The sequence below is a fragment of the Phaethon aethereus genome (assembly GCF_964289735.1).
Source record: "Phaethon aethereus genome assembly, chromosome: 2".
NCBI classification, from domain to species: Eukaryota; Metazoa; Chordata; class Aves; order Phaethontiformes; family Phaethontidae; genus Phaethon; species Phaethon aethereus.
Window position 1 is genome coordinate 69,515,772 of NC_138582.1, and position 19,303 is coordinate 69,535,074.

At 40.7% G+C, this 19,303-nt stretch overlaps 1 protein-coding gene across 1 annotated transcript in view; it reads right to left on the reverse strand.

Annotated features, from left to right (window-relative positions):
• The window catches only part of TMEFF1 (transmembrane protein with EGF like and two follistatin like domains 1), a gene marked incomplete at both ends in the record, with an annotated part of 126,730 nt that overhangs the window by 17,318 nt on the left and 90,109 nt on the right, over positions 1 to 19,303 (reverse strand). The window contains one exon of the mRNA XM_081996277.1: positions 12,983 to 13,079. Within this exon, the coding sequence (XP_081852403.1) occupies positions 12,983 to 13,079 (97 nt within the window). The remainder of the gene's footprint in view (positions 1 to 12,982; positions 13,080 to 19,303) is intronic.

The following is a 19,303-nucleotide window of genomic DNA, read 5'->3' on the forward strand; positions in this document are numbered from 1 at the left end:
TAATTTTGCCAGTAATATTTCATGCCTGTGAACTTCAGATTGTTGCTAGGCAAAAGAACATTGCTAGTGCAAATCAGTTTTTAAGTGCAGCTACTGACAGTAAAAAACTGCCCCAGTAATGAGTTGCTACACTTCTTAGGGACCTACCTCAAAGTACTCATGAAGCCACTAAATATCAATATGATAAACATACAGTAATTTTTCATACTAGAAATGGTAATGGTTGTAAACCTTAGACCCAGGAAAGGACATCCTATTTTGTTTACATGCTCCTATATGATTTTAAGCCTAATAAGCCTAATGAGGGGTTTATTAGGATTTACTATATGCAAATAAAAGGCTCACGGCTCAGCAGTTGTGCGTATTTATGGACACAAATGAGTGGAGAGCTAGTCCTAATTTCTATATCGCTGGCTGTGAGCTTACAGGTACCTTCGCTCAGCCTTAGCACCCAGGAACCACCACTGCCTGCATGCACCCATCCTTGTCACATTTGAGCACACCTGTATATATCTCCAGACCAATTCCATCTGTATTTCTATGTCCAAACAGCTCTAAATCTGTCTGTAGTTACCATCCAAGGTCCATAGCACCATAATTATTGTTGGGTTTTGTCATTCCTGGTGACAAATAAGGTGACTTTTGAAAACACCTTTTTTCTTCCTCATGGTAACATTACAGCTTAGAGTTGAAACTGCTTGGAAACTGCTTACGTTTTCATGCTTCACTGTGTTAGATTTAACATCTGATGTTAAATGCTTACTTTCTTAGCATCGACACATGCTTGTTTTAGGGGCAGATACTGGGATACAGGGATACTGGGAGCTGCTGGAGGCTTGCAAGCACACCAAATGCCTGTTTGGGCCCCGCTGGCACAACAGACCCCCCACAGCTGGCAGACATACTGCTTTCTGCGCACAGGCGTGGGGGCTGCAGGCACACCAAATCTCCAGTGAGGCCGTCGCCGGCCCGGCAGATCTGTCCAGCTGGCGGGATGCGTGCCTGCTGCCCACCCGTTACCCGTGCTGCTCATGCACGTGCTCCCCAGCCAGCGCCGCCTTCCGTAGGTCCCGATTGCCCTTCCCCGTGGGGAGATGGGTCGGGCAGCTGGGGCTGTTTCTGGCTCACTGTTACCAGCCATTGCTGGCCACGGTGCCTGGCAAAACCAACTGGGGTCCCCCGGCATCCCTTGGTGTTTGCGTCCCTGATCTTCAGGATCTGCCCCCGCTTCCAGGATCCACACCATCCTCCTTCCAGGCCCCCTCCTTCTGTCCAAGGATATTGCTTTGCAGGACACTTCTTCTCTCCAGAGCCCAGACCCTCGGTTTCCCAGTCTAAGCAGTCTACCTGCACAAGTGCGACGCACAACCAGCTTCCCAGCTGCCGACTGGCTCATGGCTCTTTATTAACTGGAAGATTCAGGACATGAGACTTGTTTAGTCCACGCCTTACCCCAAATTTACAACCAGCCCATGCTGGTTGCAGGCGCGGAGTTCAAAGGTTCCATTTCAGACATCCACCCCCTCACCCCACAGGCGATTATCTGCCTGATGCCGTTAGCTATATCTTTGACTATGAGCATGACACAAAATGGTGTCTGGCCTTCATGTGGCCTTTTAGTTACTGGTGTAGATGTTCTAACAGAGCTGTCTGGCATGTAAAAGCAGGTGGTTTAAATATACTGCGGGATAGCTAACAGTTGAACTGGACTGATGTACTTAAAAAAAAATGAGATTATTCTGCCTCATGATTCCCATATAGAGGCCTGAGGCTGTTCAGAGGGCTGAAAGGGAACGAGTTAAAGGAGGACACGGCTGGGGTATGACGCTCTGAAGGCAGCAGGGCCTCCACGGACGCAGTAGGGCAGCAGAGAGGGAGCCAGGAGCACACGTTAGAAAACTGTACCCGTCAGAGAGTCCGCCTGGGGTGCAGTGGGGGTGTCCTCACTCACAGCCGGTTGAGACTTGCCCTAAAATACAGCCAGGCCCGCTGGAAGCACCAAACGGGGAGACAGGAGCAGCGAAATGCGAAGAGTGCTGCTCTTGGTAGAGAACAGGAAACAAAAGTTGTTTTTAACTGCTTGGTGTTTGTGAAGGAAGGTAGAACTGTGGGAGAGTGAGTCGCTGCTCTGAGGCTGCACATCAAACACATCGAAACAGGCAGCTGAGTCCCTGCAAGAGGACAGGGCCACCACCACAGACTGAAACAAAAAAGCAGCTCATGAAAGTGTTGGAAGATCCCCGAACGAACCTGCTATGAAATACTGAAAATATATTACACCCCGAAGTCAGAGCGCTACAGAGGGCAGACAAAAGCTTGATACTGCAGGGATGACAGAAAAGCCAACCTCCTGAGGGGAACAAATTCCCCCCACCAGCCAGTTTGAGTCCTAAAGCCAAGCAGCAGTCAAAGCCCAAGACGAGCAAGCACAGCCCATGGGGCTGCACCCATCCCACGGACCATACAAGCAGCACACAACGTATGGGAGGAGCAGCAAATGGCGTTAAGGAGCTAAAAGTGGGGCCCTAAAGGGCAGAAATCTTAATTTAAAAAAAAATCAAATAGTATTCCACACAAGCACATCCCCAGCATGAAAATACTAGGCTATAAAACTGGAGGGCAGGCAAATAATATGCAACAGAAGACAATTTTATAAAACAGAAAGCAATAGAAAGCCTACATCAGCAAGGTTTAGGTTATGATTTTAACAGAATTTGAACAGAATTTTCTACCTTACTTCTACTCACCTTAAAGTTGTATTAAAACACTACCCTGTACCTGTTGAGATAACATCATAGCTTCAAATACTTTTAACACTGATTTTTAGATAAATTTAGATAAATTTTCATTCTAGTCCTCCTTGGAAAAAACAGAAGCAAGAGGCATTTTCATCCCTAATTACGAGAAGAAATAAAAATGAGGTGTGCTGTATGCATGTATTTTCTGGTGTAGGCAAGTAGGCACACAACGACATTACTCAGATACAGAAACTCAATTTCTTATTTATAAAGAAATTTAATTTCCTATTTACATAGGAAATTAATTTCTTATATGAGAAATTAACTGTCTATAACCACTTAATCATTGCTATTTTGACCCCTCAGTATGTTTTCACAAATGCTAAAGGCTGGTCTGAGTTTGGATGGCTGACACAATCCAAGGAGAAAATAGCATATGATGATGTCAGTCCTACATAAGCGCAGAAAAACATCTTGTATTTAAGTTTCTAGCATGGAAAACCTGAGGTTCAAACCTAAGTCTGAGTTGCTTCCATGCTGCAAGCAGTCGAGGAAGGTGAGTATGGGACAACCAGAGCTGAGGTGAGCAGCCAGCCTGGCTCCTGGGGTCACACATGACGAGTCTCCTGGGTAGGCAGCACAGAGGCTTGAGCTCTGTCTCTCAGGTAAATGCCATTCTTACAGGTATGTTTATTATGACCCCACAAGGGAATCAGGAAGGATCTTATGAAAGAAAACCCGAAATCATGCAAATTTTCACAAAGAGCAAGTAATTCTTTTGAAAGCTTGCAAAACAAAAATACCAGAGTAATTTTAAACTTCATAGTATCTTTCTCCTAGCTTTCAATTATTTACTCCTGCTATTTGGAGTAACTTCCAGGAACTGGCCTGAAGTCCAGCAGTGGTGCAAGTGTAAGTTGTTTTGTGAAGCTGATCTTGAGCTGCTAAAAGTGAGGATAAACACAGCAAAGTCTGCATCAAAAAAAACACCAAAACCCTACAATGAAAGTCTTCTCTGTTCCCCCAGTTGCTTTTTGAAAGTGCTGATCTTCCCTCAGGCTTGCCAAAGCTGTGCCATGTTTGGTAAACCAATCACCACATCCAATACAAGTCAAGACTATGTCAAAATCTTAGACCTGTACTGATACTGGGTGTTTTGCCACTGTGACTTGGAGCTGAGTGAGGACTCCACAGCTCGAGCTGCACCGCGGCTCTGCTGTTGGCTTTTGTATGTGTTTGACAACATGATCCTGCTTAGTGCCCCAGGAAAATAAGAAAAACTACCAACTGGTGCCTTCTGCCTGGTGTGTGGCTGATCAGCGCAACCGTCTGAAGAGAAGAGTCAGTCACTTAAGGAAAAGTCACTTAACAGAATCATGTAATAAGGTCATCTTGAAAGTGCTTGATGCTTCATACCAAAAGGAAATGAATGAGTTCTTCAAGTTTTTGTTGTAACAGCTTGTTGTAAAAGTCACACTGGGATAAAAGGAGTCAAAGCATTACAACAGGTTTTTTTTCACTATAACCTTCCTAGTACTTTCAACCAAAAGGACTGAAACAGGTAGCTAATTCTCCAAGTTGTTGTCTTGCTGGAGAGGGTTGCTTGCTCGGTGTCCTCAACAGATCTTTTCTCTCACTTAGCCATGGAAAGTCAACAGGATGTATTCAGGTGTTTTCCTGATGTACTAGGGTATACAGAAAAAAACCTTAATTTTGTCACCCATTATCTGAGAGCTGACATCCTAAGAAAAAAGGCACCGACTTGCTGTGACAACATCCTTTTAGAAGTTTCATGCCTACCGTTCACTAACACCATTAGTTAAACAGAAAAGCATTTGAATTTCAGGAAAGTACAAAGTGCTACAATTAAACCAAACAAAAATTTCAGGTGGTTTTAATAAGTAAGAAATGAGAATGTACAACTCATTTATTAGGGGCTACTAAGTGTAACAAAGAAAACATGGTTAGTAAAATGATGTGACACTTTTAAAACGAGCTCAGGCTGTTAAGAGCACTTGCTGCTATCAGTATATTAATTAGATCCCCAGAGATCAGAACACATTTCAAGGCTCCTCTTTGTTTCCAGGCTTCAAGGTGTACATGGCTTGTTGGAAGTTCTGCGTGCTTAAGAACCACGGTGGGTTCAAAGAAAGGAGAGGGAAAAAAAGGAAAGGAAAAGCATTACGGATTTGCGGCGTGTGCTTGGCTATGGAGAGAGGCTGGCATCTCCAACCAACAGATCAGGCTGCTGCATTTGTGCCCATCTGGGATTTGTTCACAAATGTATTTTTCTGGCCTGGTCTCACAGAGTGCAGCCTGCTACCCATTCCCGGGAGCTGACAGCAACAGTAAGCTTTCTCAGCTACTCACCTATTTATTAGCACATCTATTTACAAATGTAAAATGGAAATACTAGAATAAAACAAAGTGTGTGAAATGCACACAGATGGATAAGTGTATGCTTGATGGAATAAATTTAGGTGAATTGAAATAGCAGGGGTGTTGCAATTGCAGTTAAGAAGATAACCATGTCAAATAAAGGATTACCTTTCATTTGATGTTTCTTCCCTCGTGTGCAATTCTTCCCAGATGAAACCTGAACTAAGAAAATCTGGATTTCAAAGTGATTTCTCTACCTATTTGACTAGAACTGAATCTTCAGTAGTTATTTTGACATCTTTTTAAAAATCCCTTTGTAGCACTGGCAAGATAAGGGCAAGAGAAGTAGATTTCAATTCTACAAGCTTCTCTGTGTCCTGCTTGAACTCCCTCTCAGCTTTTACATCTGCCCAGCAATGCAGAACACCCTTTAAATACCATATGCTTCAGCTACTTCCCAGCCATCCCTTCACTCCCTTTTTTAATTTCGTGGCATGGCTTTCTCTGACAACAGTAGACATTTAGTCCCGAACTGCACTGAGCTTCTAGCAGCACTTATGGTGAATGCATGCTTCTTCTCACAAGAGTGACCTAACCTTTCCTCCGCTCTCAATTAACAGAAACCTTCAAAGATATGGCACACATTGCTGCAAAGATAGTTAAATATACACATAAAAACCCAGTCCTGGATTATTATCCATCTAGGATCTATTCAACTGCTTAATAGTCAGTATAATGAAGAGACCGCTATATGAGTCCTTTCATATCATGATTTCCTGCAGTCCCATTTTACATAATTCAGTAATCCCACAACAGTCACAAAGCCCTTGCTTAAGTTGATTTCCTCTATTGTTTGTGTGTTTTATGTTACACACAGATACTTTAGGGTTTTTTTCCGCTGGACCAGAAAGCTGTGAATTGCATTTACACAGGATTAAGATACCCTTCCTTATGAATACCTACATACGATATAATACACTAAAAAGCTTAAAAAAAAAAAAAAAAAAAAAAAGGTTGGCTATGGTAAGTGAGTGAAAAAGTGGTCAAAAGCGGCAAGTATAAACCAGCATGCCAAACTTCAAACAGACCAAATCTTTCCCTGGAAGACAAGTTAAATAGACATGGCAGAGACAGAGACTTTAAAACATCCATATTGGTTTTTTAAGTCATAATACTTACACTTCTGAATTTCTGGTTTGGCCATTGTGAAAATAGACATTATGCAAATTATAGGCCAGTTGGATCTATATGTTGCTGGGACATATTTTCTTTCCAAACTAAATCTCGTAAAATGTTAATCTCGAAAGGGCTACTTGGGGATCATTTGTCAATCTTTCTTGAAAATCTACATTATGAGTCCAAACAGATCTTTGAAAGCATAGTACACTTATTAAAAAAAGATTGAATGTGCTCAGAATCTCATTTCCATATTTTATCTGTTAAAAAAACAAAATATAGCTAAAACTGAGAACATGACAGATTTGAACTTTTACACTGAGGCTATTTAAGTTAACGATTTCCCCACCAAGACCAAAAAAAAAAAAAAAATTTTAAACAAAAGCTAATGAAATTTATTCCAGCCATTCAGGAACTGAAGGAAAGGAAGGTTGTTACTGAGCAGAAGATGGAGGGCAGGAAGACCACTCAAGGGGGGCCTTGACAAGTTGGAGGAACCCCCTGAAGTCTGAAGGTGAAGAGAAAACCACAGGACAGACTGGGGGTGGATTGGCGAGGAGGCAGCCCTGCAGAAAAGGACCTGGGGGGGTCCATGGGAGCAGCAGGCTGGGGGGCTGCATCACAGGAAGGTTGCCAGCAGAGCAAGGGAAATGACTGTTGTCCTCCACTTAGGACTCATGAGGTCCCACCTGGAGCACTCAGACCCCACAGTTAACAGTAAATATTTTGAGAAACTGGAGAGGGTCCAGTGACAAGCCACTGTGATGGGTAGAGGGCCAGAGTGTGTGCTGTGTAAGGAATGGCTGGGGACACTGGGCTTGTTCAGCCTGGAGAAGAGGAGGCTAAGGAGGTGACTGATTGCTGTCACCAACTACCGAAGAAGGGTTATTGAGAAGACAGAGAGAGGCTCTTCTCAGAGGTGCACAGTGGAGGGGCGAAAGGTGACAGTTGCAAGTCGTGGCGAGAGAAATTCTGACTGAACTCAAGGAAACTGTTCCTCAAAGTGAGATCAGCTCAGCCCTTGAACAGATGCCCAGATGTCAAATCTCCCTTCAAGGAGATGGTCAGAGCATTCCTGGGGGAGCACTTCAGTCACATGAATGAACTGTCCTTGGTTGCAGTGCAGGGAAGGAGGCTGGACCAGACAACCTCCTAGAGATCCCTTCCAACCTAAACTATTCTACAGTTCACAATTTTATTCTGGATATTATTTTCCATATACCTTAAAATGCCTTTTAAAGCAACATTCCTTCTGACACTAGATGTTGGCACATTGATTTATTCGAGTATCTAGCAGTGCTTTGGCATGCAAGAAGAAAGAGATGCAAGACTCAAAACAGCGCAAGAGCAGAGGATGTAACTTCTTATAAGCAATACTACTTTTTACGTTGGAAAGATACTTCACATTTGAAGAAAAAATGTGAGAGGTCACTCCTATTCTTCAATTGATTCAGTATACTTTATATGTTAATATTAAAATAGCATAAACACATATGATTTATATTTACTATAAATATTATATATATACTTTATATTTAAGTATTAAAATGTTGTCCCTTACTCTGAGCATGAATTTTCGTATGTGTAAGAAGAAATTTGTGGAAAAAATGACCAGATACTAGTAAGAAGCCTTAAAAAATATATGGAAATCAGGACCATTTGAAAATCAAAGTCTTATAAGGAAATATATATACTTAAGAGCCCGCCTTTCCAATCACAATATCAAAAAAACCCAAATCCACAATTAAATTTATGTTATCAGTTCCTTTGCCAGTGCTGCAGGTGGCGATTGTAAAAAAATAAAATTAGAAAAAAAGTTCTTCAGCTCTCAAAAGACTATAAATAATAATTTCAGTTTCAATTATATGTAATAAACTGAGGCATCATGCTGTTTTGAAATTTTATAAAAATTACACTGAACTTTACCTGAGTTTTTAAAAAATTCACTTGGAGTCCTTAAGAGTCAAAACAGTATTACAAATACTTACATACACTGCTTTCATTGAAGGAGTTGATTTAAGTGCTACACTGATGAAAATGATTTTGCAACTACATCCGTTTTAATTTGTTTTGCATTCATACTGTATTGTTTCAAGTGTTTCAATATTATCCGTATACCATCTTCTGATTGTGTACTGACAGGACGATCTGTTCATCTCTCTCGCACAAACAATCAGTAGAACTGAAAAGTCCCGTGCATGCTAGGAAGAAACTGCAGTCTGCTCACCCCAGAGTATATTGACAGCAAACCGCACGTGTTTAGGTTGGTGCCCTCCAGGATTTACCCCATCAGCTCTGGGTGGCCCCAAGCTTTGTGCTGCCACCTCCACTTCCCAGCATAACTGCATTTCCAATTCAAAATTCCAGCAGGAAACACACACCACACTCATAATGCCTATGATTTTAGGCTTCTGGCCAGTTTCCCACACAAACTTTAAAATTTACCAGCCTCACATGTCCTTTTTCACTCCCTTGCTACACGTTTTGCACCATTATGCATAAAATGTTGCCTTTTCAACAGTGGAGGAAGGTTCTGGCCAGAGAGATATTTTGATGGGCAGGGTAGAAAGGAAGGCACTGACTGATCTGCCGGTCTCAGGCAGCAGCTTTTCCCGTGACGTATACAACCGATGTTTCAGTTTTGCTGCTAAAGGGGAAGAAAAATCACAACCGATCCATGTGAAACCTGTTGTCTGCATCCTTTTACCACAGACCTATAGAAAACCACCAAACAGACAATATGGCATAGCACACCTTCATGCAACTTAAGACTAGTGCATCCACAAGGCATTTTCTATGATCTTTAAAAGCTTCTCGATAAACTCACAAGTCTTTAAAATACTTCTAAGTTGTATGAAAAAAGAAAAAAATACGGAGAAATATTTTTCTGTGATGTTTTGACAACCTGATTCCTTTTTGTATTTATGTAAAGAAATAATGTACCGATTTGCATACAGTTGAACATTAATTTTCTAAGTATGGCATGCTGTTTATGACAAAAATCTCCCCAGGCTTTATTTCTTTCTCTCAATCAGTCCACTTAAAATCAACATCAAATTTTTTTGCAGAGGCAGTGGAAATGATAAAGTTGTTCATATTTTTGCGTTCAATTTACTATGCATTGTAACTACTTCTGGTTTAGATAGATAATGTTTCTGAGAAATCAAACAAATGAAGATGCAAATCTAAAACTCTTTGCAAAGCCTGAATTCTTCAGACTACGTGTAATTTTGTGTAATAAAAAGCATATGTAGCAACTTTGATCAGAAACAGAAATTAAAATTACTAATTTGTAACACGGAGTGCATCTCAGCTGTGTGCAACTGAACTTGTTTAAATTTGCTTTTAAATAGCACCAAGATTTGGTAACTACACAAAACAATTTAGTCTTGAAGGGATGCGTAGAGGTCATCTAGTCCGACCTTCTGCTCAAAGCTGGCCCAGGGATGTGTCTGGTCAAGTTCAGAACATCTCCACAGACGGAAACTCCATAGCCTCACCAGACACCTTGTTCCAGTGTCCAACCACCCTCGTGCTGAAAACATTTTCCATTATGTCAAATCAGAATTCACCATGCTTCAACTCGCACCCATTGCCCCTCACGCTATCACTGTGCACATCCAAGAATGGACTTGCTTAGACATCAGCAAGTGCAACCCTAAAAATCAGGAAATGCCAAGTGGTTGGTCCTCCTCCTGCTTCTTTGCTGCATGAATCATCCTACAGTTTTCACTGAAACTATCAGGTGCCATCATTTTTTGTATAGGACTCCCACATCTTTCCAGGCCCAAAAGACGAACCAGAGTCCGTGTGTCATAAAACTGTCTTTAGCAGGATCTTTATCTGGGGAAAATTTGCCTATTCTGTGGTCCAGGCTGTCATGGCTGGCCTGTTGTCAGGTCCTGAGGTTTCTCATTAACGCCAGCTCATTTACCTCAAACGACTCAACACTCTGTGGCATGGATGTCTCCCTTCCATCAATTCAATGTCTGACCAGAGGCTATTCATTTTATCTCTAACTTAGTTTCTGAATTCATAAAACAGGAGTACAGATATTGTTTTGCTTCTCAAGAGCCCTTGGAGCAGAAGGAGCTGAGGTTTGTAAGGTCTCAGACCGCACAGCTTGGAAAAGAGAACGCAAAAATGTGTGATTGTATATTTACCGTAATTATTAGCATCTCATGAACTTAGCTCTAGGTTATCTACTGAACATTAACAGACAGTCCAGCTAACTCATTCAGCTACTACCATGAAGAAAAATCCTCTTAAAATGCTTCCCATAGTCTTGCAGATCTCTCAAAGTGTTTTAAGATCGCAAAGTTCAAGCAAGGGCTATCCAGGCCTATGAAGCCTACTTGAACAGAACTAAATGTACTTTTTGTTTGTGGTTTAGTAGACAATACCTCACTATCCAAAAAAGTAACAGTGGCCATTCTTATGCCTTAAAAAGGAAAATCAAGATAGAATATTTTTATGAAATTAGGGTGCTTGTATGATTTGCCAGAACTAGGGGTGATAGTGGTTGTAACGTGGTGCAAAATTAAATTCAATAATAATATGAACCTAGCAGTGTTTTTACAAGTCTGATGAGAGGTACTTGTGCCGCCAGTAATTTTATATATGATGATATAGTTTTATGAGCTTAAAAAGCATGTTGAAACCCAACAGGAAAAGGAGTAAAAATAAGATGTAAAAAGCATTCTTAAGGGGAGCTCTGCTAGAGTTTCACAAACAGAAGATTTTAATCCTATCTGGTTTCTGCCAGGTAAATAATAGTTTTGACTTTAGGGAAACAAGAAACCAACGCCTAACTTCTACTTAAGCAAGTCTGTGACTTTCTATGTGAACCTTGTGAAGGCAATCTGTGTTAAAAGAGCCTGATTTAATCTAAGTCTGAACAGACAGTGACTGTCACTAAAGCCTATTTTAATGGTCAAAGGTACTGGGCAAAAAATGAAGTTAAAGTTATTTACGTTGGAAAACTGACAAAATTGAAAAAATTCAAAAAAACCTGATAGGTTGTGACCAACTCTCATGGGATTATTTTCTAACATTTGAGTATTTTCTACATAAACATTTTCACTTTTGTATATTTTTAAATGAGCACTAATTAAAGAAATCTGAGAAGCAAAAGACCGCTCACCTCCTGTTGTCACAAAGAGGGAGTGTGGCTTCATTTTATGTGAGTGAGATGTAAGGAATAAATCTTCCATTCTCCCCAACTTTATCCTAACTCTCTTACAGACACTACACAGCCGCAGGAATGCCAAATCTACAAGTATAGAATGAATAGGCAAGCTTTTACTGAAGTCGAATACTTCAGGATTTATTTTCCAAAGCCAAGAGCACATTTCAGTGTATACAACAAATAAATCCATACTCATCTTGCCAGTCATAAATGAAACAGACCAAGGCAATATTGCAGAAAATTATTCGTATTATAAAAAAAAAACCAGCTACAGCTCATTTGTCTCTCCACAAAAGAGCAAGCCTACTTTGGTACCGTGACATTTTATGAGTTGTGAAGTATCATGCTAGTATCCATGAGTACTATTACCATTTTGGTTTCCCTTATACACTATGATTTAATCTTGAATATACATCTTAAATATTAGTGCTAAGCTGCTTTACTGACTGAGATTTCTTCACGCTGATATCCTATAATAAAATTTTGTGCAATTAAGACATATTTCAACATGAAATGGATTCCAGCTGGAAGACAGGAGAAGGGAGAGTGATGCTTTCCTCGATTAGCAATGATCAGGCACTCTTATTCCGAGATGCTGTTCCCTCCACGTACACAAAAACACACCATTTGCGCATCTCTCGAACACCCTCACATGCTGCCTCTGCAGCTGCGACCGCAGCCATCAGCACAGACGCTAGTTCAGCTTCTTCCATACTGCCAGGACAACGGCCGTGGGAAAACTAAGCCCCATCAGTTACATGGGACTTCTTTTACCTCCCAACAAACTCTAATGACTCACAGGGCTGTCTGAAGGAGCCCTTTCCTCCTTGATGTCTCTGCCCCTTCTGACAGCCACCTACAGAGAGACTGGACAGCCAGGGTATACTCTAGCCATCAAGGACCTTGAGCAGGGAAATTTGGTGCATCTGCTTGTGCATTATGGATTGTCTTTAAAATCCTCTTGTTTCTTGACCAGTCATTTTGAGCTCTGACAAGCAACTGGTATTTTTCATCAGTTTTCCCCTGGGTGCAATGTGGGAGGTAAAGTGGCACAGCTAGTTTGGAAAAAGTGACTGGTTCAGGTCCCCAGGTCAACTTCATGTTTAGATCCAAGCTTTGCACTGATGGAAACAACTGCCTATTAATACTTTATGAACAAGCAGACCACAGTGAAAAAAAACAAAATCTCAGAGATGAATCATCAGTATTTATTTTGCATTCCTGTTTGGTTTTGGTTTTCTTTGTTGCCAAGATAAAACAAATCAAGGTCCTTTGTTTGAAAAGGATTTTATAAAGATTCTCCAGTATACCTCTTTGTTGTTTTCTCCCTTTGCAACTGCAGGTGGTTTGTTCTTTACAGACACATATCAAACACATTATTATTGGACAGCATTAAAGATTCAATTAGTAGGAACAAACATAGTCAAGCAGATGATCACATACTTTTTCTTTTTTTAACCTTTTTGTTCATTGATATTGTAAAGGAAAGCTTACTACTTACCCAACATTTTCTGCATCTTCATCACACTCAGCCCTATATTTGCAAACTCCACATTTTGAGTGTTTTCTCTGAACTTCTGTCCCAGATCCTTCATACTCTAAAAAAAATAAGGTATTGTTATCAGAAAGCATGGCTTTCTTATTAAGCTCTGATTTAGCTTCCCTAAATCCATTCCAATATGCCTTCAGGTATATTGTCAACATGAAGTTATCATATACTGAGGCTATTAACCTTAAAAGTGTTCCCTTTTTCAAATTCAGGCAACTGGAGTTTAATAGAACTGCACCAGTGACAAGAAAGCATCCCTGAAAACACTAATGCTTCACTAATTGACGCTTCCTTTATTCTTATTTCAGTGATCTGTATTTATTCTCACCCCACCAGACACACAACCAGCATTGATGTGTCCCAGTCATATTTAATCTTAATTGGCAGTAATAATGTGTGAACCCTGTGCCTTTTAATGTCCTTGAATATTAGGTAGTGGGCATTTGAATGCTATTTCCTTTGGCAGTCTTTAATTACAGATATCCTTATGCAAGGTTACTGCTTGCATTTCTTTTCTCTTTCTGATGATGGGATTACCTGTGTTCCTATCTCATATATGCGGTGCTATATTTTCCATACTACTCTGATTAGTCATCCAGGACTAAATGAAAAAAGTCATCTTAACAAGAAACTGGTAGAAATGCTATGTCCCTAAAAAGTAAAATTAATGTCTCAAATATTCTGATCCTAAAAACATCTGCACCAATCTTAGTGTTGACATGGACATCAAAACTCTTCGCTGAGTAGAAGAGAAATATAAGTATACTCTTACGGTTTCACTACCATTAGTCACTCCTATTTTTTAACAAAGCCATAAAGGAGAGCTAGACATTTGAAAACCAGGAAAACAACCACAGAAATCTGCAGAGAGAGTCAAGAACCATTTAACGTATCACAGTATCATAGTGGTGTAAGGCTGACTACACAAGGCTGTCGGATGGACAGAGATCAAAGTGATTCTCCTTCTGATAGCACGTTTATGTGCTGTGGCAACAGTTAATCAAACACCACCAATTAAAAAGCTGCATTTACATTCTTTAAATGTAAGTAAGAAAAAAAATATCCACAAGACTCCTTCCTAATTCTCCTGGATCTTGGCTGAAGGGAATCTCTCCCTCCTACCTGTGGGGCTGTGCTTACATGAAGAATAGTGCAGATGAACATCTCTAACTTCTGTCTAAAGCATGCTGTGCACTTTTCAAACATTAATACATATCAAACTTTATTACAAAATTCCTACTGTAGAAATTCTATCACCACTCTAAGTTGCAGTAGAGGTCATTTGCTATTAGCTTTACAAATGTACATCTTACTTGATTTTTCCTTCTTTCTAGATACCACATTCCTACGACTGTGTTTGGCATCCTAAAGTGTCCTTTACTGTCAGATTTCACTTTTCATGCCAATAAATGATCTCCTACAGTTTGAATAAGTTAAGCAAATGGCTGTCATGGCTCATGGCTTTCATTCATGGTATTTCCACTCCTTTTGCTGTTATGACACTTGATGCCCTTCCCCAGCATGTTAACACCCTCCAGAGCTACAGGTACAAGAGCTGGACACACTGCTCCAGAAGAGTTGTCATCAAAGCCAAATACCATATATGATATACTTCAGTTAAAACATCCAACAATCATATTAATTTTTCACCATTTTTCTGCACTGACCATTACTATTCACATTCACTTTATTCCTCAATGAGTCCCTTTCAGGGTCGTCAGTCTGTAGGAGGGAGGCTGACATCCAGGACAAATCACGTAGATCCTGGGCTTGCTACATATAACTGTCCTCAGACATCAAAATCCTGACTGCTTTTGCGTCTTGTTAGCTCAGTGATCTCTCCTCTGTCACCCACACCTGACTGATTTGCTCCTAGGTCACCAGTGGAAGGGGTCACGAGCGCAAGAACAGTCCCTAGAAACACACTCATTTTGTAACGATTCCTTAACATTTAACGATCCGTTGATTGGCAATATTTTTGCGCATCAGATTGCACTGTGTGGATGTTACACCCTCTAGTTAGACTTGTATGAGAGATTGCCTTTGATTGATTGAGAAAGGTTATCATTTTGAGGTGGTACACTTACACAAAATGTTCTGTTGTACAAATGTCTTTCCTGGAAAAATAAGTTTAAAAAACAGTACATTTCTCAATAAAGGTTTTCCATGAACCCATGATGACTGGCATTAAATATTTTCCCCTCCCTTAATTCTATACTCAGTTGATTCTTCTACCACCTATTCCACCACTTTGGTTCTGATGGATGCCAGAATGAGAGGCTGTGGCCCCCTCGATCATCACGTTTATCTTTTCTCAAAATATTTGCACATTATTTCTCATTGTTCTACTGAAGAAAAAGAGACTAAAAAGTACTCATCAGCCCAGAGAGCTCTTTACCACCCAGTTTTAAAGCTTTCAGGCGCAAACGAGCCAGACCTGCTAGCTACAAAACACCTGTCTTCAACATTTGGTGCTTAATATCCTTCTGCAGTACTGCTAGCATGGAAAATATTTCATCATATCCTATATATACTATTTGACGTGGCTACAAATACAACCAGAATGCTTTACAGAGCACTTTTGCTGCACTATTAGCATTTCTATTCTCTAATGGAGCTAAAGAAGTCACAGATAGACACACGCATGCACACATGCACAACCTTCCTCACCGGCTTTAGTTCTGCTCCCTGTGAATGCCCCAGCACCTTTTCATTTTCAGAAACAGTAGTCCACAACTACTTGTTCATCGTTTCTATATGCTATTCAGTGTAAACTTCTCTCTCTCTTTCCCTCCCCCTCTAAAATTGCTTTTTCTACCTTTTAAAATTAGATTTGTTTTAGAAAAAGTGTGGCCTTTTTTTCTTGATCAGAACTTGCTGGACCTCATGCATATAGAATTATTTATCTGTACTTTATTTTGTTTGCATCTAATAAATATGTGCAAGTCAAGAACACCTGCACCTCGGGTACTAGCAATTTACACCTGTCAGAATGAGGTGTAATACAGATGAACGTGTATTGAGGTGAATGTGTATTGAGGTAACATTTCCAAGTTAGGCAATAGCAATCTATAATTTTTAGAAGCTCCTTTAGAAGCTAGTACTGAGTACTAGCTGCATGATGTTTTAGTACCAGCAGCATGAGACACTGCATATACTTTAGACTGAAGTCCTTGAAGAAAATGTAGCTTTTCCCACCGATACAGAATGGATAAATACTGTTTTTCAGCCTGGATTGGTAGCAGACATTTTCAGTACCCCACTTGTGTGCTGTTAAAATAAGTTAACCCATTAATATTTGAGAGCGTAAGTTTCTCTGGTGCAAATGTCTCCCAATAAGCAACGCATCCTTTGGCAGATTGTCCCTCTCTTTTCCTTTCTCCCCCACATGTTCCCAAATACGTTATAGCCATTAATTTTAATATTCCAATCAATCAGATCTTCCTGGCAGGTTTCAGTAATATCAATTAGGTTAAAATATGCTCCTCAATGAGCAATTCAACTCCTCTTGTTTATTATGCAGGCTTCTAATGTTGATGTATAGATGATTACAGAATTTCTTCTCCTCACTTTCGTTGGTATCTTGATTAATTCTCTTCTTTGACATCTTAATTTCACGTTGAGTGAAAGCTCATTTTCCCCTCTCTTTTCAGCTTCCTTTCGTGTTTCAGGGCAGCACCTCATTAATGCTCTGTCCTTCAAAAGAAATGAGGCACAAGGACGGGATGTGTGACTCCCAGACGTCCCTCTGAGCTGCAGTGCTCCCTAACACTTCTCCTCGAGTCATTATTGCTCTGCAGAAGATGGCCAGCTCCACCCTAGGAGCTGCAGGGTAGGAGCCTGCAAATGGACAGCAGCACTAGAGGAATTGGCCAGCAGTAAATCGCTTCCCTCAGCAACTCGTTTGCGTGTTCCTGCAATGCTAATATGGCTGGGTTTCTGCTGAGGGCTTTCAATCAGGTCTGAAGCAAAAGCATCAGTCTGCATCAAGGTGAAGTTTGGTCTGCCCAAGGCATGGCCTGGACAGGGAGCTCTGCTGTATATATGTATTTATCACCGTTCCCAGTGAAGCAGGGGAGCTTGTGCAGAGCTGCAACTACTCAGTTGCCTCGTATGGGTGGAATAGGGAGCCCATTGTCTGCAAAAGCCTCTCTGAAAACCAATTCCTATCTGTTCTGGGAGTATAGTGATTTTTACTGATGTGCTATCCCGTAGGACCAACTAATCTCAAAAAGAATTTGGAAAAATATGAAGGACCACAGCAAATCCCCTCTGCACCCTAACGCATAGAAGAAACCCCCTGTGATTAGACCGTGATTCCCTCAGCACAGCTGGCACTGGAAATTCCTCTCAAAATACCACAGTACACAGCATCGCACATTATGGGCTGAACAGTTTAGTGACTCATCCTCTCTTCCATTAATTTTTAGGGCAGCTTTAATGACACACTTAGTTAAAATGGAGATTGCCCCTGTAACTTGAAACTAAGCTGCAAACTTGTTTTAAATAAATACTTACAGGCAAAAGAGCAAGTGCAACAACTACTTTGAGCCATCCTAATCTGCTGGCAAGCTGTGTCTTGAAAAAGACAAGAATGGGCATCAGAGGTTTAACACAGGGATGCCTGGTCTAATTATGACTGAGGTGCCTGGAGGAGGGGAGTTCAAAGTTCGATGAATCACAACCCAGCCAAGGCAATATGTTTGCCCAGTGGTTATGATAATGATAGCGCCTGCGCTTTTAAACAAAGGGCTTGAGGACACGCACTGTAAGACTCCCTACCACCGCTACCCTTGTTACGTGCTAGGTATTTTACACATTTGACAACTGTAACTTCTACTTAGCTTCTGTGCATAGGACACCATGGATAACAGTGGGGAAAGCTGGCATACTGTGAGAGCTGGATCAGCTTTTACACTGCAGGACCCAAACACCCATTTCACTCTTGCTTCGAATGCAGCTAACTCCTTTTTCTCCAAAGGAAGACACAACAACTTCAGAGTAACCACCAGGGAAATTATGTATGAGCAGATGATGGTGGAAAACAGAAAGGACAGGGAAGTCACCAGACGCCAAGGGAGGCATCCCACAATTTCATGAACACGCTGAACGCCGTTCTGCAGGCCCTAGTCAGGCTGTGCAGGATGAACCTGCCCTCATTTGCTATCTGCCATCCTGCACAAGAGGAATCTGTCCTTCCGTGCGAGCTCCAGCCCCGCTGAGAACCCTGCTTAGACTAAGTTTGCACCAACAGAAAGCCTGAATGTTCAGGCCCCTTGCCTCTGCCTTGCTGAGCCTTTGGTGAAAACACAGTAACTCTTGCAAGTTCTAGTTCAGTGTTAATTTTACCTGCAGGGAGTAGGATCTCAACAGAAATAAATAGAGCTATTTGAAGCTAAAGTGATACTCGGTGACAAGCGACGTGATGGAATTGGCACTTAAATCTTTCTAAGTTGCACACCATTATAGAAATATGCTAAAAGACATGATGTTACCTCGTATCCAGGGTGTTAATCACCATCAAGTTTCTGCAGTCATACTAAAATACATTAAAACAAATCAGTAGCATTATTACAAATTAAAATAAAAAATATTCAAGGTTCTAAACTGTGTCTGTTTATACCACCCTGACTGTGTGACAATTACTGGGTAAGTGTTGTCCCCAGTGAGGGGAAAGAACAGATGGCAGCCTGCTAAAAAGCACATACTGTATATCAATTTATTAATTACTAAATGCAATCTGCTAGATATTCATCACAAGATACTTTAGCTATTAAATTTCAGAGGGATTAGAAATTCAAAACAAATTATTTTAATAATAATTAAGTTAGCTCTATGTATTGCAAGCATATTATTTCCTTAACTTAAAAGCCTGAAATGATTGGGTGCCATCTGTCTAACTACCATTACATCTTTTTTAATATCAAAAGTGCATTTTGCTTAGGTACACAGATAAATGCTGAACAAAAAGAATAAAAAATTAATGTTACGGGCATAGTAGGACACTTAGAAATCTTACCCTTGTTGGTTGATTACTAGAGCACAGAATCTGCCTCTTCTAGGACACGGATTTGTCTCTGAGAAGCTGGATTGAGGAGTCATTACCATTCGTTAACTCTTTGATGGTGTACGTAACACATGCTGACTGTTTTCAACACATCCTTGCAAAGGCCTAACTATATCACAAAGTCAACATCGCAGCTGCCATTTGCTGGTAGTATCAAACAGAGAAAGTAAAGACTATTTAAAGCAACAGGAAAAAAGGCCTTTACT